The sequence below is a fragment of the Dendropsophus ebraccatus genome, chromosome 1 (genome assembly GCF_027789765.1).
Source record: "Dendropsophus ebraccatus isolate aDenEbr1 chromosome 1, aDenEbr1.pat, whole genome shotgun sequence".
Taxonomy (NCBI): Eukaryota; Metazoa; Chordata; class Amphibia; order Anura; family Hylidae; genus Dendropsophus; species Dendropsophus ebraccatus.
Window position 1 is genome coordinate 222,211,818 of NC_091454.1, and position 26,038 is coordinate 222,237,855.

At 44.9% G+C, this 26,038-nt stretch overlaps 1 protein-coding gene across 1 annotated transcript; it reads right to left on the reverse strand.

Annotated features, from left to right (window-relative positions):
- Positions 1-11,357: 11,357 nt before the first annotated feature.
- On the reverse strand, positions 11,358-16,270 carry LOC138785015 (extracellular calcium-sensing receptor-like). Its single transcript, XM_069960678.1, has 5 exons — positions 15,992-16,270; positions 14,785-15,621; positions 13,600-13,815; positions 13,383-13,506; positions 11,358-12,271 (listed from the first exon to the last, which is right to left on the reverse strand). The coding sequence occupies exons 1-5, from the start codon at positions 16,268-16,270 to the stop codon at positions 11,358-11,360; spliced, it is 2,370 nt and encodes a 789-aa protein (XP_069816779.1).
- Between the last annotated feature and the right edge of the window lie 9,768 nt (positions 16,271-26,038).

The window sequence follows — 26,038 nt, forward strand, 5'->3', positions numbered from 1 at the left end:
CTGTAGTGTATAGTTTTGGGGTCCTGTATACCTTTAGTGTTCTGTAGTATATAGTTCAAAGGTCCTGTCTACCTGTAGAGTATAGTTTGAGGGTCCTGTATACCTGTAGTATAGCGTTGGAGGAGGTGCTGTATACCTGTAGTATAGAGTTGGTGGAGGTCCTATATACCTGTAGTGTATAATTTTGGGGTCCTGTATACCTGTAGTATATAGTTGGTGGAGTTCCTGTATACCTGTAGTGTATAGTTTTGGATCCTGTATACCTGTAGTATTGAGTTGGTGGGGGTGCTGTATACCTGTAGTATATAGTTGGTGGAGGTCCTGTATACCTGTAGTGTATAGTTTAGGGTCCTATATACCTGTAGTTTATAGTCGGTGGAGGTCCTGTATACCTGTAGTATAGAGTTGGTGGAGGTCCTGTATACCTGTAGTGTATAATTTGGGGTCCTGTATACCTGTAGTGTCCTGTATACCTGCAGGGTCGTATTTACCATTAGGCACTCGTGGTCTGCCTAGGGCAGCACCTTGCATGGGGGCAGCACCAGGGAGAAGGGGGAAGGAAATAGACAGAAGAATGCAACTATAGACAGAAGAATAGAATGTGTAAAAAGCAAATAAAAGAAGCAAAAATAGCAACAGAAAGAAGGATAGCCACAGAAAGTAAAACGAATCCCAAAATGTTCTTCACTTATATAAACAACAAAAGACTTAAAACTGAAAATGTTGGTCCCCTCAAAAATAAACTGGGTGTAATGGTGGAGGGGGAAGAGGAAAAGGCCAATCTACTAAATACATTCTTCTCTACTGTATTCACAGAGGAGAATCCCATAACAGACGACATGACTAGGGATAATATAAATCCTCCCATAAATCTCACCTGCCTAACACAACAAGAAGTGGGGAGACGCCTTAAAAACATTAAAATCCATAAGTCACCGGGCCCAGAAGGTATCCATCCTAGAGTTTTGCAAGAATTAAATACTGTGTTGGACAGACCGTTATTCCCAATATTTAAAGATTCTATTACGACAGGGATTGTTCCACAGGACTGGCGCATAGCTAATGTGGTACCAATATTCAAGAAGGGGTCAAGGAGTGATCCTGGAAACTACAGGCCTGTAAGTCTAACATCTATAGTAGGTAAAGTATTTGAGGGGTTTGTAAGAGATGCTATACTGGAGTATCTTAATGAAAATAATCTTATGACGCAGCATCGGCATGGATTAATGAGGGATCGGTCCTGTCAGACTAATCTGATCGGCTTCTATGAAGAGGTCAGTTATAGACTGGACCTGGGGGAGGCTGTGGATGTTGTGTATCTGGACTTTTTAAAGGCAATTGATACTGTGCCGCATGAAAGGTTGGTCTACAAAATGAGGATGCTGGGACTCGGGGAAAACGTATGCAAATGGATAAGTAACTGGTTGTGTGATAGAAAACAGAGGGTGGTCATTGATGGAACATATTCAGATTGGGTTTTAGTTACTAGTGGGGTACCACAGGGGTCAGTGTTGGGTCCACTTCTTTTTAATATTTTTATTAATGATGTTGTTGAGGGGCTACAGAGCAGAATCTCCATTTTTGCAGATGATACTAAACTGGGTAAAGTAATCAGTACAGAGGAGGATAATATCATATTACAGAGGGATTTGGAGAAGCTAGAGGCTTGGGCGGAGAAATGGCAAATGAAGTTTAATGTGGATAAATGTAAGGTTATGCATTTGGGCCATAGAAATAATAAGTACAGTTATGTGCTAAATAATAAAACACTGGGTAAAACTACTTCCGAAAAGGACCTGGGGGTATTGGTGGACAGTAAACTCAACTTTAGTGATCAGTGCCAGGCAGCAGCTGCCAAGGCTAATAAAATAATGGGGTGCATCAAAAGAGGTATAGATGCTAAAGATGAGAACATAGTTTTGCCTCTTTATAAATCACTGGTCAGACCACATATGGAATACTGTGTACAGTTTTGGGCACCGGTATATAAGAAGGACATAGGTGAACTGGAGCGGGTGCAGAGGAGGGCAACAAAGGTCATTAAGGGAATGGGTGGGTTACAGTACCAGGACAGGTTATCACGCTTGGGGTTATTTACGCTACAAAAAAGACGTCTTAGGGGCGATCTGATCACAATGTACAAATATATGAATGGACAGTACAGAGATTTTTGTAGTGGTCTTTTTACTCCTAGGTCTGTAACAATGAGAAGGGGACATCCTCTACGTCTAGAGGAAAGAAGATTTCATCATCAGCATCGACGCGGGTTCTTTACTGTACGAGCGGTAAGACTGTGGAACTCTCTGCCACATGAGGTTGTCATGGCTGATTCATTAAATAAGTTCAAGGGAGGCCTGGATGCTTTTCTTGAACAATATAATATTATAAGTTATGGGCATTAGATTTCTGGTGATACGTTGATCCGGGGATTGTTCTGGTTGCCATTGTGGTCGGGGGAGGGGGGGGGGGAGTTTCTCCCTGTGGTGGAGCGGTTGTCTTCTGCCCCGTGGGGTTTTTTCGCCTTCCTGGATCAACACAGTAGGATTTTCCTAGGTTGAACCTGATGGACTCTTGTCTTCTTTCAACCTTGTTTACTATGTTACTATGTTACTATGGAGGCTTGGGCGGTGAAATGGCAAATGAAGTTTAATGTGGATAAATGTAAGGTTATGCATTTGGGCCATAGAAATAATAAGTACAGTTCAGTGGCGTAGCTATAGGGGTCGCAGGGGTTGCCATGGCGACCGGGCCCCTACGCTAGGGGGGCCCGCACGGCCCCCCTTGCCACTTCCTCCTGTGCTCCCCCAACCCGCCGGACCTCTTTAAGTTCAGTGAGCTTCCGGGATGCTGGCCCTGGCCGGAAGCTCACTGATGCAGGACCGCGGCGCCGGGACTTCTCCTCCTCCTCCTCGGCAGCTGACATGTGACATCATCACGTCACATGTCAGCTGCCGTGCAGTAGAGAGGAGAAATCCGGGCGCCGCGGTCCTGCATCAGTGAGCTTCCGGCCAGGGCCAGCATCCCGGAAGCTCACTGAACTGAAGAGAAGCTGCCAGGCCTGAGGGAGATCAAGGAACCAGGTGAGGTGAGTTTATTTTGTTTTTCTTCATTTTTTACATAAATGTTGCGATGTGGGGGGCTGCACAAGGGGTCTATACTGGGAGGGGGGGCTGCACAAGGGGTCTATACTGGGGGGGGCTGCACAAGGGGTCTATACTGGGGGGGCTGCACAAGGGGTCTATACTGGGGGGGCTGCACAAGGGGTCTATACTATGAGGGGGGCCGCACAAGGGGTCTATACTATGAGGGGGGCTGCACAAGGGGTCTATACTATGAGGGGGGCTGCACAAGGGGTCTATACTATGGGAGGGGGCTACACAGGGGGTCTATACTGTGGGGGGCTGCACAAGGGGTCTATACTGGGGGGGCTGCACAAGGGGTCTATACTGTGGGGGGCTGCACAAGGGGTCTATACTATGAGAGGGTTACACAGGGGGTCTGTACTGTGGGGGATCTACACAGGGGGTCTATACTGTGGGGGGGCTACACAGGGGGTCTATACTATGTGGGGGGCTAGACAGGGGGTCTATATCTACATTATCTGTACTCAGAGATATCACTGTGTTGTCTGTGGCGTTACATAGGACTGCAGGTGACTACTACATTACCTGTACTCAGAGATATCACTGTGTTATCTGTGGTGTTACATAGGACTGCAGGTGACTACTACATTACCTGTACTCAGAGATATCACTGTGTTATCTGTGGTGTTACATAGGACTGCAGGTGACATCTTCTGCATTATCTGTACTCAGAGATATCACTGTGTTATCTGTGGTGTTACATAGGACTGCAGGTGACTACTACATTATCTGTACTCAGAGATATCACTGTGTTATCTGTGGTGTTACATAGGACTGCAGATGACATCTACTGCATTATCTGTACTCAGAGATATCACTGTGGTATCTGTGGTGTTACATAGGACTGCAGGTGACATCTACTACATTATCTGTACTCAGAGGGATATCACTGTGTTATCTGTGGTGTTACATAGGACTGCAGGTGACATCTACTGCATTATTTGTACTCAAAGATATCACTGTGTTATCTGTGGTGTTACATAGGACTGCAGGTGACTACTACATTATCTGTACTCAGAGGGATATCACTGTGTTATCTGTGGTGTTACATAGGACTGCAGGTGACATGTACTGCATTATTTGTACTCAGAGATATCACTGTGTTATCTGTGGTGTTACATAGGACTGCAGGTGACTACTACATTATCTGTACTCAGAGGGATATCACTGTTATCTGTGGTGTTACATAGGACTGCAGGTGATATCAGGTGACTTCTCCAGGTTGCAGAAGTTCAAACTTCATCGTGCCCTGCTGACAGTTTATTATGGGAGTTTTGCAGCATTTGGCTCTTCAGGTTGCAGCACTACAACCCCCATCATATCCAACTTGCAGTTTATGATGAGAGTTGTAGTTTTTCAGCTGTAGAGTCAAAGATTGGAATACAATGATTAGACAATGACACAGTACAGTCCATTAATTATAGGGGGCAGTAGTGCAGTACATGAGGTGGAGGCAGTGACAGGGCATTAGAACATGGTGGCACATTACAGTAATTGGATATAACGTTAGATAGGACTTTGCCTGATCGGGTGAGATGGGGGGGCCCCAAGCTAACATTTTGCACCAGGGCCCATCAGCCTTTAGCTACGCCCCTGGTACAGTTATGTGCTAAATAATAATACACTGGGTAAAACTAGTTCCGAAAAGGACCTGGGGGTATTGGTGGACAGTAAACTCAACTTTAGTGATCAGTGCCAGGCAGCAGCTGCCAAGGCTAATAAAATAATGGGGTGCATCAAAAGACGTATAGATGCTAAAGATGAGAACATAGTTTTGCCTCTATATAAATCACTGGTCAGACCACACATGGAATACTGTGTACAGTTTTGGGCACCTGTATATAAGAAGGACATAGGTGAACTGGAGCGGGTGCAGAGGAGGGCAACAAAGGTCATTATGGGAATGGGTGGGTTACAGTACCAAGACGGGTTATCAAGCTTGGGGTTATTTACGCTAGAAAAAAGACGCCTTAGGGGCGATCTGATCACAACGTACAAATATATGAATGGACAGTACAGAGGTCTTTGTAGTGGTCTTTTTACTCCTAGGTCTGTAACTATGACAAGGGGGCATCCTCTACTTCTAGAGGAAAGAAGATTTCATCATCAGCATCGACGCGGGTTCTTTACTGTACGAGCGGTAAGACTGTGGAACTCTCTGCCACATGATGTTGTCATGGCTGATTCATTAAATAAGTTCAAGGGAGGCCTGGATGCTTTTCTTGAACAATATAATATTACAAGTTATGGGCATTAGATTTCTGGTGATACGTTGATCCAGGGATTGTTCTGGTTGCCATTGGAGTGGGGGGGTTCTCCCTGTGGTGGTGTGGTTGTCGTCTGACTCGTGGGGGATTTTGCCTTCCCTGGATCAACACAGTAGGGTTTCCCTAGGTTGAACCTGATGGACTCTTGTCTTCTTTCAACCTTATTTACTGTGTTACAATGTTATTTTTCTAGTCTTCCACCTCCTGTTCAGACTTGCCAGAGAATCTAGTGTCTTTTCATAGAGGGGTATGGTAGTATTGGTCAGGTCTGGTGTAACAGTGTTATCCAGTCACGGTATGGTGGTATGGTGATATTGGTCAGGTCTGGTATGGCAGTGTCATCCAGTCACAGTATGGCGGTATTGGTCAGGTCTGGTATAGCGGTGTTATCCAGTCACAGTATGGCGGTATTGGTCAGGTCTGGTATGGCAGTGTTATCCAGTCAAAGTGTGTCGGTATTGGTCAGGTCTGGTATGGCGGTGTTATCCAGTCACAGTATGGCGGTATCCAGTCACAGTGTGGCGATATTGGTCAGGTCTGGTATGGCAGTGTTATCTAGTCACAGTGTGGCAGTATTGGTCAGGTCTGGTATGGCAGTGTAATCCAGTCACAGTATGGTGGTATTGGTCAGGTCTGGTATGGCAGTGTTATCCAGTCACAGTATGGCGGTATTGGTCAGGTCTGGTATGGCAGTGTTATCCAGTCACAGTATGGTGGTATTGGTCAGGTGTGGTATGGCGGTGTTATCCAGTCACAGTATGGTGGTATTGGTCAGGTCTGGTATGGCAGTGTTATCCAGTCAAAGTGTGGCGGTATTGGTCAGGTCTGGTATGGCAGTGTAATCCAGTCACAGTATGGTGGTATTGGTCAGGTCTAGTATGGCAGTGTTATCCAGTCACAGTATGGCGGTATTGGTCAGGTGTGGTATGACAGTGTTATCCAGTCATAGTATGGCGGTATTGGTCAGGTCTGGTATGGCAGTGTTATCCAGTCACAGTATGGCGGTATTGGTCAGGTGTGGTATGGCGGTGTTATCCAGTCACAGTATGGTGGTATTGGTCAGGTCTGGTATGGCAGTGTTATCCAGTCATAGTATGGCGGTATTGGTCAGGTCTGGTATGACAGTGTTACCCAGTCACAGTATGGCGGTATTGGTCAGGTCTGGTATGGCAGTGTTATCCAGTCACAGTATGGCGGTATTGGTCAGGTGTGGTATGGCGGTGTTATCCAGTCACAGTATGGTGGTATTGGTCAGGTATGGCAGTGTTATCCAGTCACAGTATGTCGGTATTGGTCAGGTCTGGTATGGCAGTGTTTTCCAGTCACAGTGAGTCAGTATTGGTCAGGTCTGGTATGGCAGTGTTATCCAGTCACAGTATGGTGGTATTGGTCAGGTCTGGTATGGTGGTGGTATTGGTCAGGTCTGATATGGTGGTGTTATCCAGTCACAGTGTGGCAGTATTGGTCAGGTCTGGTATGGCGGTATTGGTCAGGTCTGATATGGTGGTGTTAAATGTGACCTCTGGAGCTATTACCTACTAATCTATCATGATGCTAATTGGTGAGTGAGGATGGGGCGTCCCCAGGTTTAGTGCTTAGGGCAGCAGCAGCTGGTAATACTGCCCTGTATACATGTACTGTATAGATGGAGTAGGGGGTCCTGTATACATGTACTGTATAGATGGAGTAGGGGGTCTACCAGTTATTTCTGTGGATGTTGTCAGGCAGCTGCCCTAGCAACCACAGCTCAGTGTAAAAATGAAAGTAGTAATCCTATTGGTTGCTAAGGCTCCCAACTGCCATTTACTGCTGGGCAGAGCTTCAGCTAATTATATCACCTGTGTGTGCAGTGTGGACATTCTCCCATTCATTTCTATGGGGAGCTCTTCCCCCTCCCCTCCTGTACATCTGGCAGGGACGGGACCTCCGCTCTAACCTTTCCGGGCACCCAATGTATCTGTGGGCCAAATTTGGGGTCAAACGGTTCAGGCATTTGGAAGTCTATAGAGGACAGACGGACAGACAGACTTTCATTTTTATGATATAGATACTGTACATCAGTCATGTCAAACTCTGGCCTGTGGTGCCATTATTTTTGGCCCCCCAGGAAATTCAGAGTTTGAATTACATCTGGCCTGCCATTGCTACCATATAAGAGACTATGCGGGAGGGCTGGCTACTATATGAGACTATGGGGGAGGGCTGGCTACTATTTGAGACTACTGGAAAGGGCTGGCTACTATATGACACTATGGGAGAGGGCTGGATACTATAAGAGACTTTAGTGAGGGCTGGCTACTATAAGAGACTATGGGGAGGGCTGGCTACTATAAGAGACTATGGGGAGGGCTGGATACTATAAGAGACTTTAGGGAGGGCTGGCTACTATAAGAGACTATGGGGAGGGCTGGCTAATATAAGAGACTATGGGGAGGGCTGGATACTATAAGAGACTTTAGGGAGGGCTGGCTACTATATAAGAGACTATGGTGGAGGGCTGGCTACTATAAGAGACTATGGGGAGGGCTGGCTAATATATAAGAGACTATGGGGAGGGCTGGCTACTATATAAGAGACTATGGGGGAGGGCTGGCTACTATATAAGAGACTATGGGGAGGACTGGATACTATATAAGAAACTATGGGGAGGGCTGGCTACTATATAAGACACTATTGGGAGGGCTGGCTACTATATAAGAGACTATTGGGGAGGGTTGGCTACTATATAAGACACTATTTGGAGGGCTAGCTACTTTATAAGACACTATTGGGACAACTGGCTACTTTATAAGACTATTGGGAGGGCTGGCTACTATATAAGAGACTATGGGGAGGGCTGGCTACTATATGAGACTATTAGGGAGGGCTGGCTACTATATGAGACTATTGGGGAGGGCTGGCTACTATATGAGACTATTGGGGAGGGCTGGCTACTATATGAGACTATTGGGGAGGGCTGGCTACTATATAAGACACTATTGGGAGGGCTGGCTACTATATAAGAGACTATGGGGGAGGGCTTGCTACTATATAAGAGACTATGGGGGAGGGCTGGCTACTATATAAGAGACTATGGGGAGGGCTGGCTACTATATAAGACTATTGGGAGGCCTGGCTACTATATAAGACACTATTGGGAGGACTGGCTACTATATAAGAGACTATAGGAAGGGCTGGCTACTATATAAGAGACTATGGGGGAGGGCTGGCTACTATATAAGACACTATGGGGAGGGCTGGCTACTATGTAGGTCTCTAATCGTAGGCCTGGCTAGTATGTGGGGCACTATTTGGGGTGGCTACTACATGGGGCACAATTATGGGGTTACCTACTGCTTGAGGCATATAATGGGTAATTTTCATGTGGGGAAAATGACTTTAGGATAGGCAGTGCCAGGAACGCTGCATGCAATCTACATTAAGGGTGCCTTCACACGTATCGTATCGCTGCGTATTTAACGCTGCGTTTTTCACATGGACTTTGACACCCCTGATATACACACTCAAACAGGGATCCTGCAGTCCTATCACATTGTACCAAACCTTCAGAGCAGCACTGGGCAGTCTTACCTGGGAATCCCCAGATCCTTTCTCTGCTTGTCAGCATTTCCTGCTCACTAATCCCCCCCTAGCCCCTCCCTCCTCCATAGACTTGTATGGGCAGTGTAAGTCAGTACTCAGTACTCAGTAGTCAGATTAGTTTTACATCGAGTAGTACTTTGTTCTATGTTTGTACAATGGTACTCAGGCAGATGGTATATAGACAAAATATATACTTGCCTTCTTCTCCCTTGGCCCAGCACTTCTCACTGAGCCCTGGTAACACTGCGCCGCTCTACCAGGCTGAAGGACAGCACACGGATATGCTCACATAACCAATCACTGGTTGAGGTGGGACTCCACTAAGTGGGCCTAGTACTATATAGGGGCACGGGGGGCTTAAAGGGGTAGTTCACCCAAAAAAAAATAACTTTCAAATCAGCTGGTGCCAAAAAGTGCCAGAGATTTGTTATTTACTTCTAATAAAAATCTCCAATCTTCCAGAACCTATTAGCTGCTGTATGTCCTGCAGGAAGTGGTTTATTCTCTCCTGTCTGACACAGTGCTCTCTGCTGCCACCTCTGTCTATGTCAGGAACTGTCCAGAGCAGCAGCAAATCCACATAGAAAACATCTCCTTCTCTTCAGACTGGAAAGAATACACCACTCACTGCAGGACATACAGCAGCTGATAAGTATTGGATAAGTATTTTTTTTTTTTATAGAAGCAAAGTACAAAGGCTCAGTAGAGTCGATAGGGCATTTATTAGATCCATCGCCACTAATCATAAACAATTCTTACATTTTATTGGCTATGTATTATAAAAGGACACAAATGACCATGTCCTATACAGTACATTCATAGACTTTTATATCAATGGCACATTATATATATTATACAGTATAGTCCCATCATTGGTTATATTCCTCATCATCTACATAATGTACAGTATACAATGGACAGTATTAGTAATATAACCTTGGAGGATATCTGGGCTCCACCAATGTGTGGTTGTATATACAGAATCCATATAACCGATCCCCTGATGTGAGTTGTACATGTAAAGGTTTTCTAGAAAGGGACATCAACAGACGAGGACCCAAGGCGAGAACAGTATATGAGCCCCTTGTTCTCTAATAATTCATCATAGAGGCTTCTGTATTACCCAATTACACTGTATCTTAACTCAGTCCTTATACTTATTAAGGGTACGTTCACACTTACCGGATCTGCAGCGTATTTTCTGCTGCGGATCCGCAGCAGATCCGCAGCAGATTTCATTTAAATAACTGAACACAGCATCAAATCTGCACCATCAAATCTGCAGCAGATCCGCAGCAGATTTGATGGTGCAGATTTGATGCTGTGTTCAGTTATTTAAACTAAATCAGCTGCGGATCCGGTAAGTGTGAACATACCTTAATGGTGCATTCACACCTACAGGATCTGCAGCTGATTTTCTGCAGCAGATTTCATTTAAATAACTGAACACAGCATCAAATCTGCTGCAGATCCTGTAGGTGTGAACACACCCTAAAGGGTTTTTTTTTTCCCAGACAAACTCTAATGTACTTATGAGCTATCCATAGGATAACATCAGTCACTGATGGGCGGCATGCCAGCACCCGCACTACACAGATAAAGGGGTTATTCGCTTAGGTAAAATACATGCTGAATCATCCCTCCATACTTATTATCTATTCAGTCTCCTTCCCCCAGTCCTGAGATGCCACTTTCTGCTGAAGACACAGAAAACTGCATGAGTTGTTCTCTCCGTCTCCACTTTGAAACCCCTCCTCCCCCCTCCCTTCCGAGACGGCTCATGTAAACAGTGTCCCCGGCTGGCTCTCTCTGTACTTTGTATTGCCTGTAGGGTTAATCTGAGGTCAAGTTGCTGGTGATTAACCCTGCAGGCATTACAGAGTCCATAAACAGGCAGCCAGGGACATTGTTTACATAAACCATCTCAGAAGGGAGGGGGTTCAAAGCAGAGCTCAACAGCTCACATACAGTTTTCTGTGTCTTCAGCAGAAAGCAGAAGGCTCAGGACTTGGGGGAAGGAGACTGAAACTAATTGTTAGTCACCAGGAGGGTAAATGATTCAACATGTATTTTACCTGAGCAGATACCCCATTTAACAGGATCTGTAGCAGTTGTTTCCATTCACTGTGTAGTGGCCGGACCTGGTTACTACAGGTCAGCTACCATTTGCCATTACACGTTATCGCCATGCTACACGCTACATGGAGCCCACTGCTTCCGGCCCTGTTCACTGTTTATTGTGGGCGTAGAGCAGATGATTGCGGTAAAGATGACCTCCCCAAGCTACGAAGCCCCAGTTTACCTGCACTGGTTGCACTTATGGTATGTCTGCCCCTAAACGATAGGCAAGGGTAGACATCTAGTATCACCTTGTTCCTGCTTTGTCTTTGCCCATTAGATGTTCCTTGGAGTTCATACTGGGACGGAACAGTATGATGAAACATTTAGGGAGGAACATACAAAACACTAGTGCCCAACTTGATGATAAGATTGCAAAGACCTCCATGGCTATAACATATTGACCCCTAGCACTAAGCGTGGCGGGGATGAAGGACACCCACACACTGAGGAAGGCCAGCATGCTAAAAGTGATGAATTTGGCTTCATTAAAGCTGTCGGGGAGTCTTCTGGCCAAAAAGGCTACAATGAAGCTCACTGATGACAGTAAACCAAGATATCCTAACATGCTCCAGAAGGCAGTGGAGGAACCTTCATTACACTCGGCTATAATAACACCAGGTTGGGAAAGTGTGTCATATTCTGGAAATGGAGGTGATAGAGACAACCAAACAACACAGAGCAACAATTGTACAAGGGAGCACACAAAGATTATCGTGTAGGACACTCCAGGACTTGTCCACCTCCTGAGCTTGCTGTCAGGCTTTGTAGCCATAAATGCAAAAACAACCATGACGGTCTTGGCCAAGACGCTAGAGATGCAAACGGCAAAGACCATACCAAATATCACCTGTCTCAGGAGACATTTCATAGATTCTGGATAACCTATAAAATTTACAGAGCATAGAAAACAGAGGAATATGGAAAAAAGGAGAAGACAACTTAAGGAGTAGTTATTGGCCCTAACAATCGGGGTGCTTCTGTAGCGAAAGAAAAGACACAAGATAAAAATTGTAATGACTGAAGAAGAGACAGCTGCCCCAGTCAGCGAGGAGCCCAGTGGTTCTTCAAAGGATAGGAACTCAATGGTCTTCGGGACGCACTTGGTTTTTTGAGTATTGGGCCACAAGTTCCATGGACATTTGTAGCAAATATCTGAATCTGGAAAGGAGATAGAAGATGACTTTAGGAACATGTGGAATTTGTCATTGTAACACGTTACTTTGAAGGTTCAGACTTGTCAACTTCTGGGAAGGGACAACAGGGAGATTCAGAAGATTGGTCTTGAAGCTGTCCACTTGATATAGGACACTATTCTGGATGACAAACAGTACACATGACCATCTTCATCTCACCTCATATGAATATTGACATGAGATCCAACCTCCCTAAACCCATACTGACCTCATATCATACAAAAACACAGACTGAAGACCAGAACACCTAAAGCAGTACAGAAAACAGCCCAGGCACCCTATATAAATACAATATATTCTGTAAATATATACTGTACCTTAAAGAGACTCTATCAGCAGGGTTATGCAGCCATATCTAAGAGTAACATACACTAGTGACAGAGAAGCTGAACAGAATGATGCATCACTTACATTGTTCTGTGCAGCTGGTACAGAGATATCCTCCTCACATGGACAATAAGGGTGGTATTACACGGAACGATTATCGTTCATAAAATCGTTAAATCGTTCGGATTTGAACGATAATCATTTTGTGTAATAGCAGGCAACGATTAAACGACCAACAAGAAATCGTTGATCGTTTAATAGGATCCGGACCTATTTTTATCGTTTGATCGTTCGCTCATCGTTCGCACATCGTTCGCATATCGTTCGGTGGAGTAAGGATTCACAGCTGAAACGTACGCAATAGCGACGACTAAACGACCGCAAGAACGATCATAAATAACAATACACTGCAGACCAAACCCCCTTAAAATTTACCCCAAAAACCTTACATTAGTTATTTACCACCACCCCAAAGGCTCCCCCCCCCCCCCCATTCCTGCATTCGTCTTCACTCGCGGGTTTGGCTAAAAGTATTGGAGCCTCTGGACTCTCTACTGAGCAGTGATGTTGGTAACGATAGGGGTCAGACCTGATGGGCTTTCACTGTCCGACTCTTTTGTTCTCAGAGGTATAAGCCATGAGCAGAGCTGTGTGGCTGCAACTCACCTTTCCACTCCTCATAGAAAATACTTGAACATTGGGTCCGAAAAGATAACAGTTATTGAAGGTCTACAGGCCCATTTACTCACCTGTAATATTAGAGATCTCCCCATTAGGACATTGAATGCACTGAAAGCAACAGATGGGCTCTCCTCTTCTTACTACTCTTCTGAAACCTGGAGGACAACTCTCGCTACAGACTGACGTAGGAACCTATAAAAAATTTAAGATGGAAAGGCAGAATTTTTTTTTAAATGTAACTTATTTTATAAGCAACGCTCATTTTACAATTTTTTGACAATATACCTGCCCACACATGACAGCACTAATATTAATGGTGAAGATATTTCCATCAGTGGCTGCTGTATCGTAACTTCCAACTTTGATATTTTTCAAGTTGCCATTGCTTCCCAGCTGCCAGTTGACTATGTCGTACACTGCTGGGAGATCCCCGTTCTCATCAAAGAAGATTTCTCTCCCATCGTTCAGTTTTACGTTTACATTTTGTATGTAGTGTTTCAACTGAAGCAAAAAAAAGTATTAGTAGTTATAGGTTCTCTATTTACAGATAAGGTATCAATGAACCGATAAAATTGATGATAAGCTAAATGATCGTACTCAATGCCAGTCTGCCGCATCTAAAGCTATCAAAATGTTGTCTTGTCTTATGGATCCTGTTCCAATGGTATGTGGTACGATAATGTCTAATCTTATGTCATTGACATATACAGGGTTAATAGTATTAAGGAGGTTGTCCAAGAAAAATTAACTTAGAGATTGCGAGGGCTCTGACCTTCGAGACCCCCACCGATCTTCGCATCGGGCCCCTGGCTTCTTCATTATAAATAGAGCCGTGGGTATGAAACACAACCCCTTTCTTCATTCATTCCTATGGAATAAGTAAGCACTCTTCCGAATGATTTAGCTCTTTCCGGCGGCTATATTCATTCCTATGGAGCAACCAGAAACAGCCGAGTAAAGACTCTTTCGGCTTACTTGTCTTTCTCTGGCGGCTGCATAGGAATGAATAAAGCCGAGGGTTACGTGCTATACACGCGGTTCTATTCATAACAAAGCAGCCCTATACAGAGATCGTCGGGGGCTATGGAGGTCGGACCCCTACAATCTCTTACTCTGGGAAAAGTTCATTTGTACCGGACAACCTGTTTAATGTAGAATGTGAATATAGAGAATCTGTCCATTGCCAGTAGAAGTCAGGAAAGAATTTTCCACTCATTGGTTGATTGGTCCATGTTGGGTGTAAAGACTTACATATAAATTAGTCAAATGTCAGTCAAACCTGCAATTTTTTACAGGGTCCGGCCAGTCATCTTATATATATGGAGGCCTCCAGACATCGTCCATCAGGGGAGAGAAGGTTCAGGCATTTTGGATTTAAATTTGCCGACCCACTTGTGTTTGTTGGGGATAATAATTTTATGCTTTATGTATATGTAATATGAAATTTTATGTATAGTTTATCATTTTTACCTGCCAAGGCTTGATGGGGTATTTGTCTCCACAGCTACCATTATAAAAGGGCCCTCTACCTTCCAAACAGCTTCTCATATCATGAAGAGATTTTGCTATGACATTAACAGACGTATAGATACTCAAGGAACCCCTTAAACTGGACACATCGGTGTAGGCATTATCAACTTTTGTGAGGTCTTCAAGTCCTGTACAGATCTTGGTTGCTTTAACCAGAGACTGTGAATCATTCATCCCATTGGAGAATTTGCATCCAAAAGTTTTTTCCCAAAATATTTTACTCAAGGCTTTCTCTGAATTATCTGTAAAATTAGGACGGATGCTGTTTAAATATTCTCTAAATCCTGGAATGTTTGAGCTGTGAAAGGCAAAACCAATGGATCCCAAAAGAAACGAGGAGTATTTTTCTGCTCTTAAAATTGAGGAGGTTGACCAGGCCTCACTGGCCACAAAGATCTTCCCTGTAACATTCTGCTTCATCATCTCATCCACCAGAACGACAACAAAGACGTCACTGGCAAAAATGAGCACAGCTTTTGCTGTTGACGCCTTAATTACCCTAGTCACCTGATTGACGCTTCTGTCCATGCTATTGGCCCCAATAAACTCAGTAAAGGCCACACAAGCTCCAGCTTTGAGGATCTCCTCTTTTACCAGTTTGGCACCTTGATATCCATAATCGCTTCCCAAAGCAACAACGCCAACCCATTTCCATTCAAAGTGCAATATCAGATGGGCCAACCCCTTTGATTGGAAGGTATCACTAGGAACTGTTCGAAAAAAGGAAGGAAACTGGATTCGGTCACTCAACAAAGAGCTAGTAGAAAAATGGCTTATCTAGAAAAAAACAATATAATGTTACATAAAGTTTTAAAATTTATAATAAATAGAGATGAGCGAACCGGGTTCTGGTTCGAGTCGATCCGAACCCGAACGTTCGGTATTTGATTAGCGGTGGCTGCTGAACTTGGATAAAGCTCTAATGTTGTCTGGAAAACATGGATACAGCCAATGACTATATCCATGATTTCCACATAGCCTTAGGGTTTTATCCAAGTTCAGCAGCCACCGCTAATCAAATGCCGAAAGTTCAGGTTCGGATCGACTCGAGCATGCTCCAGGTTCGCTCATCTCTAATAATACACCAAAATCTATACATTATATTTTACAATGGACTTATCCGTAGGTCCCATTTATAGCACCCTACCTGAGGATATCTATATAATCCCAATATGTGAGCCGCAAGCATAGACGTTGTTGACATGGCATGACCAAAGACTGTGACCAGAGCAGGCTTTGCTTTACAGCTGTAGTTTGGTATTGGCGTGCTTTGTCCCGTCAACATCCATAAGGTTCCATCAAGTTCCTTTCGTAGAGCTGCACAAGAATCAAAGGCAACAAGACCCAATGTAATGTTCGGGAGAAGATCTGGACGTCTATTGATCTCCTCTAAGGCAAATCTCAAGGCCTGGAACTGCTGGTACATTTCTAATAGAAATCTGGGTGGTAAGAGGTTTATGATTGGTTAAAATGTTCAAAAACTATAAAAACAAGCCCCATCCTCCTATAGGATTTGCCACCATCAAAGTTAGGATGTTTGCTCCTCATTATACCATACTTTCTTTACGAGCTAAACATATTATCCTCTACAATGCATTGGATGGAGGATGGAGACAATTGCAGTAGTCATGGACATCATAAAGAGAAGCCCCATGACTCTAACCTGTTGAAACCAAGACCATTCCTTAGTCTTTCCTGACTACATTTTGTGTTTTATCATAAACTTTGCATTCTAGAAAAAGACAAACCCTCTAGAAGACTCATTTTGGTTTGACTTGCCTACATTGAACTTATAAGTAATGTCTTACATGGTGCACACGCCTTCTATCGGGGTCTCTGTAAACGTGAATTTCTGGTATAGGTTATCAATGTGGAAAGGTAGCAGGACCCCAATCAGCATATCTCCATCACTGATGACTCCAGAAAAGTTTGAAATGCTCAGTCTACATCCCATATCACTTCCATAGGAGACAGGAATGAGGTAGGATAAAAGGAGATGCCAGAGACACCAGTAGATGTGGGTGATCAACCTGGGGCAAGGAAAAAGCGGGTCTGTTATTATAGGTGGATATACTGTATGAACAATAAAAATAGAAAAATCCTGGGTGGTTCTGTATTGCTCCGAATTTATTAGCAATGAATTTATGAAGCTCCTGGGTCCTCCACCTACAACAGGGTTCCCCACCTAAAAGGCACCATTTATGACTGGTCCCTTCTCAAATTCTAGACTGGTACCTTCTCAAGTTCTAGGTGTGTGGGGGGGGGGGGGGGCTTGGTAAAACCCATATAATGTGGTGTCATGAGGCAGAGAAGGTAGAATCAGATGCGTACCATATACATATGAAAAGGAAAACAAATTTGCTGTTTTCAGTAAAGAATCTTACATCATGGCACCGTGTTTCTTCCCTATGCATCTGAATAATCCCTGGCTTCCTCTCTGACCTTTGACCCTACTGTTGCCATGCAAGAGTGCAGACACTTTCCCACAACCCCTCTCGCTTGCATGTCAAGTAAAAACCAACGGCCAGTACAAATGAGACAGATCATGTTACCGCAATGAAACTGAGCACGAGTGACCCAAGAAAGTAGAAATCTGATGGGCCTTAAAGGGGTTATCCAGCGCTACAAAAACATGGCCACTTTCCCCCTACTGTTGTCTCCAGTTTGGGTGGGGTTTTGAAACTCAGTTCCATTGAAATAAATGTAGCTTAATTGCAAACCACACCTGAACTGGAGACAAAAGTAGGGGGAAAAGTGGCCATGTTTTTGTAGCCCCATGTTTTGGATAACCCCTTTAACCCAGGCCAGCAGGTTATCAAAGAAAGCAGACACATGGGCATTAGTGAGTCTATATCTCTCAGGTGATACTTTTTAGAAAATTTTTGAAATATGTTACATTTAACATAATGCATAGATGCATTATTCAGTATAGACCCAGGTTTTTACATGATACAACCATTTTATGGTTAGTTAAGACATATGCCCATACAGTGAAAAGCTGTATCAGGGCGGAGAATATGTCAGTGCTTACACTAAAACTCTGGGGTAAAAAAGTTTTGAACAGCTAGCTAAAAACATGTGCAAGCTATATTAATGGGGTACTCCAGCAGGGGGGCACTTTTTTGCTGGGACCAGGGAGGAGGTGGCCGAGGGAAAAGACGTCCACTCCCCTCCACGGTTCCAGGCGGGATCTAAGCGGACTTGAAATGGATCCCGCCTCTGTCACTGAGTGGCTGAGCGGACCTGAGACGTCACATCTCAGGCCCGCGTCAGACACCCGGAAGCGGACGGGAACTGGGCAGCGAAGTGCAGCGATGCGGGACCCGCCGCTGGAACCGGGGAGGTGAGTGGACATCTTTTCCCTCAGCCACCTCCTCCCCGGTCTCAGCAAAAAAGTACCCCTGTAAGTATGAGCCTTAAATAGCCTCTAAAATCTTTAGTCCTTACCCAATCCCTTCTCTGCTACAATCACTCTACCCTGAAAGACTTACCTCATCTTGTCTCATCTTCTATCGGGATCTGTTCCTTTGCTGGCTGCTATGCTGCCATCTTCTATATATAGAGAAGAGGATGTCAGCAAAGGTTACTATTCCCTAATCACTCTGTGCTGTAGCTTCCTGCCGGGAATGTGATTATCTGGATTGTCGGTGACCCTGGAGACACTCCACGATTCCACATCCATGTTTCTGTTGATGTGCAGCATTATGTACAAGACCGTGGTTCATGGCAGAAGTATAACTACTAGAGATGAGTGAACCTGGAGCATGCTGGAGTCCATCCGAACCCGAACTTTCAGCATTTGATTAGCGGTGGCTGCTGAACTTGGATAAATCCCTAAGGCTATGTGGAAATCATGGATATAGTCATTGGCTGTATCCATCTTTTCCAGACAACCTTAGAGCTTTACCCAAGTTCAGCAGCCCCAGCTAATCAAATGCCGAACGATCAGGTTCGGATCGACTCGAGCATGCTCCAGGTTTGCTCATCTCTTATCACTACTAATGTTAAGTATACTTTTTAGGGAGGGGTTAAAGCCTCTTTTTCCAATTTATTAATTTACTATTGTATTAATTTGTATTCCTTTGTGGCAGTCTCTTACGGTTTTGATGCGGTAGACAGCAGTGGAACCAAACCCTGCCAGTGTCAATGGTCACCATGGCACATAGGTATCTGGCTGCCAGTTTGCAAAGGCCCTATTACACAAAACGATTATCGGCCGTATTTGGCTTCATGTAATAAAAGGTAACGATCAGCCGACAGGAACAATGTACATAAAGTACACTGCGAAACCAGAAAAAAATTCAAAGTGTGGTGAAATTGAAAAAAAAAAAGCATTTTGTTTATTTGGGGGAAATGTGTTTTTACGCCATTCACCCTGGGGTAAAACTGACTTGTTATATATGTTCCTCAAGTTGTTACGATTAAAACGATATGTAACATGTATAACTTATATTGTATCTGATGGCCTTTTATTTATAACCTGGGAAAAGGGGGGTGATTCAGACTTTTATTAGGGGAGGGGGCTTTTTACTATTAACAACACTTTTTTTTTACTTTAACACTTATACTAGAAGCCCCCCTGGGGTTAGGGTTATTCCCCCTGGGGTTAGGGTTATTCCCCCTGGGGGACTTCTAGTATAAGTGCTTTGATCTCTCATAGAGATCTCTGCAGCATAGATATGCTGCAGAGATCCATGAGATAGGCACTCGTTTACTTCCGGCTGCTGCAGCCGGAAGTAAACGAGTGCCGAGCCGGGGACGGCGCCATCTTGGAGCGGTCCCCGGCCGGCTTCAGAAACGGAGATCGCTCCTCCGGGATAACATCCCGGAGAAGCGATCTCCTCCACTAGACACCAGGGAACGGCTGAATCCGGTAATCGGATGCAGCTGTCATGTTTGACAGCTGCATCTGATTACTGTATTAGCGGGCACGGCGATCGGACCGTGCCCGCTAATACCTACGGTCCCGGGCTCTGAACCGCGGCGGTCCCGGGTGCCGCTTGTAGCCCGGGACCGCCGCGGTTCAGAGCGGGGTCGCCGCGCGGCCCCGCTCTGAACGTCCTTACCGGCATCAGGGCGTAAATTTACGCCCGATGTCGTTAAGGGGTTAAAGCGTAACTGTCATATATTTTTTTTTATTGCAGAAATCAGTAGTATAAGCGATTTTAAGAAACTCTGTAATAGCTTTCATCAGCCAAAAAAGCCTCCTTCTATACTCAAGAAGCAATCTCCCAGCCTCCCCCCCTGACTTCTTATCTGTGCATTATCAGGCAAACACGTCTTCATTACAGAGAAGCCAGTGAAGACGGGCTCTGCTTTCTCCATTCTATCCTTATGGAGGGGGGAGGGGCCGAGGGAGATGAGGGAGCAGGAAGAGGTGACATGAAGGTCAGCTGTTTGTAGACTCTCTGGGCACCTAAACCGCAGGATTCTGGGGTCAGAAAGGTCAGTGCTTATCTATGAACTTACTGAGAGAAGATTGCAGGGTGTTGTGCTGTGCAGGACTGCTTCGTGCTCAGTCACTCCTCACAGCCCCTCCCCTCTCCATAGCCACATAATGGAGACAGAAATCCTGCTGCTTCTGAAGTGAGGGGGGAGGCTGGGAGATTGCTTTTTCAGTCCAGAAGGAAACTCTTTTGGTTTATAAAACCTATTACAGAGTTTCTTAAAATCGCTTGTACTGTTGATATTCAATGTTTTCAAAAAAGTTACCCTGAAATGACAGTTACGCTTTAAGCTGATGAGAAATTTCCATTTTTTAGCACCTCTTCAGAAACACAATCAATATCCATTTCTATTTTCACATAAAAATCCTGAACCATATAAGCGTTCAATAGAGGTGAGCTGTAACATGCAGCTGGCGACACGCTGCATTGATCTGAGCTTTTCTGATCCCAGCCTGTTTAAAGGGTCCGTTCTGTTCTGTCAGATAGCTGTTAGGATATAAAAGCAAACCGTACCTTTCCAGACAGTCTGTGCCAAACATATAAAATTACATTCTTATGTCTCGGCCAAGTGTCAAATAGGCGGAGCTGAGCTATTCAAGTGCCACAACCTGACATGCTTACCTGCTCACCCTAACCTCATGGCCCCTCATGGTGATACCTAGCCCTCCACTCCAGCTAAGTATTGGCCCCTACAGACTTAAAGGGGTCGGCCACTTTATAGTAAAATAGTTCAGTTTACAGTATTAGCTGGGTTCACACTATGTATATTTGAGGCTGTATGTTTGAGGCTGTATAGCAACCAAAACCAGGAGTGGATTGAAAACACAGAAAGGCTCTGTTCACATAATGTTGTAATTGAGTGGATGGCCGTCATTTAATGGCAAATATTTGCTGTTATTTTAAAACAACGGCCGTTGTATTGAAATAATGGAAGTTATTTACCGTTATATGACGGCCATCCACTCAGTTACAACATTATGTGAACAGAGCCTTTCTGTGTTTTCAATCCACTCCTGGTTTTGGTTGCTATGAGGACCTGACATGAGGACCAAATACTGCCTCAAATATACATAGTGTGAACCCAGCTAAGGCTGCGTTCACACTACGTATATTTCAGTCAGTATATGTATATTTCAGTCAGTATATTTCAGTCAGTATTGCAACCAAAACCAGGAGTGGATTAAAAACACAGAAAGGATCTGTTCACACAATGTTGAAATTGAGTGGATGGCCGCCATATAACAGTAAATAATCGCCATTATTGCAATACAACGGCCGTTGTTCTAAAATAACAGCAAATATTTGCCATTAAATGGCGGCCATCCACTCAATTTCAACATTGTGTGAACAGAGCCTTTCTGTGTTGTTAATCCACTCCTGGTTTTGGTTGCAATATGAGGACCACAATACTGACTGAAATATACGTAGTGTGAGCGCAGCCTAATGCTATGTTCACACTACGTAAGTTTCCGGCCGTAGCGCGTTCCGTGAATAAGCGGCCGGAGACTTACGTAGTTTGTGTACAATGGAAAGTATACGATGTACGGCTGCACAGTTCACACTACGTACGAACTTACGCCCGGATCGTACGCGGCGCCGTAAAAAATGAACCAGACCATTGTTTAAAGACGAAAATACCGTAACTTACGCCCGTAGCGTAACATGCGGTCCCGTACGTAGTGGTGATATCTTCATTTTTGCAGCTTTTTGTGCCGATCCAAAAGGTTCTGTGGGGTGTCCGGGGCTAGCCGAAGATTTCCAAGTAAAAGAACGCTGTCAGATCGCTACGTAGGGCGCTCGGGAAGCGTAAGTAGACTACGGGCGTAAGTTCGCGGTCCGTACGTAGCCGGCCGCAAGTAGCGTAAATCTCCGGCCGGAGTTTACCGCGTATATGTCCAGCCGCGAAAATATGCGGCCGGACATATACGCAGTGTGAACATAGCCTTAGTTAGTATAATCACTGTATATACTGACAGCAGCTCCCTGTGTACTCACTGTATATATTTACAGCAGCTCCCTGTGTACTCACTGTATATACTGACAGCAGCTCCCTGTACTCACTGTATATACTGACAGCAGCTCCCTGTGTACTCACTGTATATACTGACAGCATCTCCCTGTGTACTCACTGTATATACTGACAGCAGCTCCCTGTGTACTCACTGTATATACTGACAGCAGCTCCCTGTGTACTCACTGTATATACTGACAGCAGCTCCCTGTGTACTCACTGTATATACTGGCAGCAGCTCCCTGTGTACTCACTGTATATACTGACAGCAGCTCCCTGTGTACTCACTGTATATACTGGCAGCAGCTCCCTGTGTACTCACTGTATATACTGGCAGCAGCTCCTTGTGTACTTACTGTATATACTGACAGTAGCTCCCTGTACTCACTGTATATACTGACAGCCGCTCCCTGTGTAATCACTGTATATACTGACAGCAGCTCCCTGTGTACTCACTGTATATACTGACAGCAGCTCCCTTTGTACCTTATAGAGTAAAAATCAGGCTTCCCTCCTCCAGGCTGGGCTGTCCTGCTCTGTTTTGTTTCTGTCCATAAGATGGCCGACGAGGAGGAGCATGTGACCATTCCCCACCCCTGCATCCTCCATAGGCATATACAGGCTCAGTGGTGGACACTGGGGTGCGGGGCATGGTCACATGCTCCTCCATGTCAGCCATCTTGTGGACAGAAACACCACAGAGCAGGGCAGCACAGCCTGGAGGATGGGAGCTGTATGAGGTAAACAGGGAGCTGCTGTCAGTATATACAGTGAGTACACTGGGAGCTGCTGTCAGTATATACAGTGAGTACACTGGGAGCTGCTGTCAGTATATACAGTGAGTACACTGGGAGCTGCTGTCAGTATATACAGTGAGTACACAGGTAGCTGCTGTAAGTATATACAGTGAGTACAGGGAGCTGCTATCAGTATATACAGTGAGTACAGGCAGCTGCTGTCAGTATATACAGTGAGTACACAGGGAGCTGCTGTCAGTATATACAGTGAGTACACAGGGAGCTGCTGTCAGTATATACAGTGAGTACAGGGAGCTGCTGTCAATATATACAGTGAGTACACAGGGAGCTGCTGTCAGTATATACAGTGAGTACACAGGAAGCTGCTGTCAGTATATACATTGAGTACAGGGAGCTGCTGTCAATATATACAGTGAGTACACAGGGAGATGCTGTCAGTATATACAGTGAGTACACAGGAAGCTGCTGTCAGTATATACAGTGAGTACACTGGGAGCTGCTGTCAGTATATACAGTGAGTACACTGGGAGCTGCTGTCAGTATATACAGTGAGTACACAGGTAGCTGCTGTAAGTATATACAGTGAGTACACAGGGAGCTGCTGTCAGTATATACAGTGAGTACAGGGAGCTGCTGTCAATATATACAGTGAGTACACAGGGAGCTGCTGTCAGTATATACAGGGAGCTGCTGTCAGTATATACAGTGAGTACACAGGGAGCTGCTGTCAGTATATACAGTGAGTACACAGGGAGCTGCTGTCAGTATATACAGTGAGTACACTGGGAGCTGCTGTCAGTATATACAGTGAGTACAGGGAGCTGCTGTCAATATATACAGTGAGTACACAGGGAGCTGCTGTCAGTATATACAGTGAGTACACAGGGAGCTGCTGTCAGTATATACAGTGAGTACACAGGGAGCTGCTGTCAGTATATATAGCGATTACACTTACTAATACTGTAAAATGAATTATTTTACTATAAAGTGGCCAACCCCTTTAAATACCTATGTGACCTATTAGTAATACTAATCCATATAATACAAATATTAAAATGATTAATATTTAACCCTTGTTGATAATAGACACATACAGTGTCCTAAAAAAATAGACAGAGAGGGATTAATACACTCAAAATCCTCATGTTCTCTGCTCCTGTGAGCTCAGCCTATCATTTTTTTTTTTTTTTTGTGATACTTCTGCCCCTGTCAGTGCTGCTGCAAAGATCTCCATATATTGATGACCACAAAAGGCGAGCGGTCAGGCAGAAACCTGTTGAGAGGTGCCTCTTGCCCCCACTGATTTATAGGCTCAGGCGGAGCTGCAACCCTTGTGACCCCAATGGCTACACCCATGTCTGTAAGGGGCAGAATTTATAATGATCTCCGTGTAAAACCACCATAAGTGGTACCAATTTAAAACCTGTCCTGCGAGAAAACAAGGGAACCACAGACAGCATGAAACAGTGACGAACTGCCTTGGTACAACAGTCATTTACACGGAAGTGCTGTGCTGTTTCAAAGAATCCAAAACTTAAAACCTGAATGGGACTTTAAATCATTGGGGTGGGCCCAGTCATCTTCTTCCCACCCCACTTGACTTGTTTGATGGTTCTATCACTATAGGATAAGATCTAGCAATCCACCCTGGAAGAACTGGGAGAAGATGACTGGAAACCACCAGGTAACTCTTAGGGCCCTATTCCACAGTAACGATAATCGTCCAGATCGGCCCCATTTGGCCCGATTCGGCCGATTATCGTTCGGTGAAATAAAGAGAACGATCAGCCGATGATTGTGTCATCGGCTGATCGTTCATTTAGGGCCAAACCTAAAATCATCGTTCCCCCACCGCGCATCGCTATGGTTAAATAGCGGTGCGCGGCTGGCGACCGACGATTTGAGAAGCAGCAGCATCATCATACATTACCTGTCCGGGCTTCTTCTCCGCGCTGTCTTCATCCCCGGGTCCCGCGCGCTCTATCTTCAGAATGGCCGATCAGCTGATGGAGCGCTCAGCCAATCACAGGCCGGGACCGCCACGGCCTGTGATTGGCTGAGTGTGGCCTGTCAGCTGACCGGCCATTCTGAAGATAGAGTTCGCGGGACCCGGGGATGAAGACAGCGTGGAGAAGAAGCCCGGACAGGTAATGTATGATGCTGCAAGGGCTGCAAGGACATCGGTAACAATGTCCCTGCAGCCCTCGCTCAACGATCATCGGGCCATGGAATAGGCCCAGTAAATGAGCAGCGATCTAGCAGATCGACACTCGTTTACATCCTTGATCGGGCCCTCCTCGGCCCGTGGAATAGGACCCTTAGCCCTTTTCCCAGATAGGATAAGGCATAACTAAGAGATCATGGGGGTCCCTGGGGTCTTCCACAATCTCGAAAACAGGGATTCTGAAAGCTGAATTTGTCTATCCTTGACTGCTCCATAGAGAATGAATGGAGCTGTGGTGCACATATGTTACAAGTAGCTCCATTGGCAGGGTCCACATACTCGAGATCCCTATAGTGTGCATATTGTGGCATAACTACCCCACATAGGAAGGGCCCTTTATGCCCCAAATGACTGGCCCACGTCCTTAAGGGAACAGTTAAACAGCATGTAAAATTCTTCATATATGGATCCAGTATGGACAGATGGACACAATGTGAAACTACTTCTTTATCACTTGAAAAAAAATTATACTGCAAATGATAAAATACAACTTTTTATTGGTGTAAATAGTGGAAAGGTCTATAGACACATATAATATCTTCTCTCCTTTATGTAGGTGATTTTTTATTTTTCCCCATTAGATATTCTTTGGAGTTAATTTCTGGCCTGAATAACACTATGTAACATTTGGGTAGAAACATGCAGACCACCAATGCCCAACTTGATGACTGGATAGCAAATATCTCCATGGCCACAGTGTACTTCCCACTGGCACTCAGGTAGGCCGGAATAAAGGATATCCAGACACTGAGAA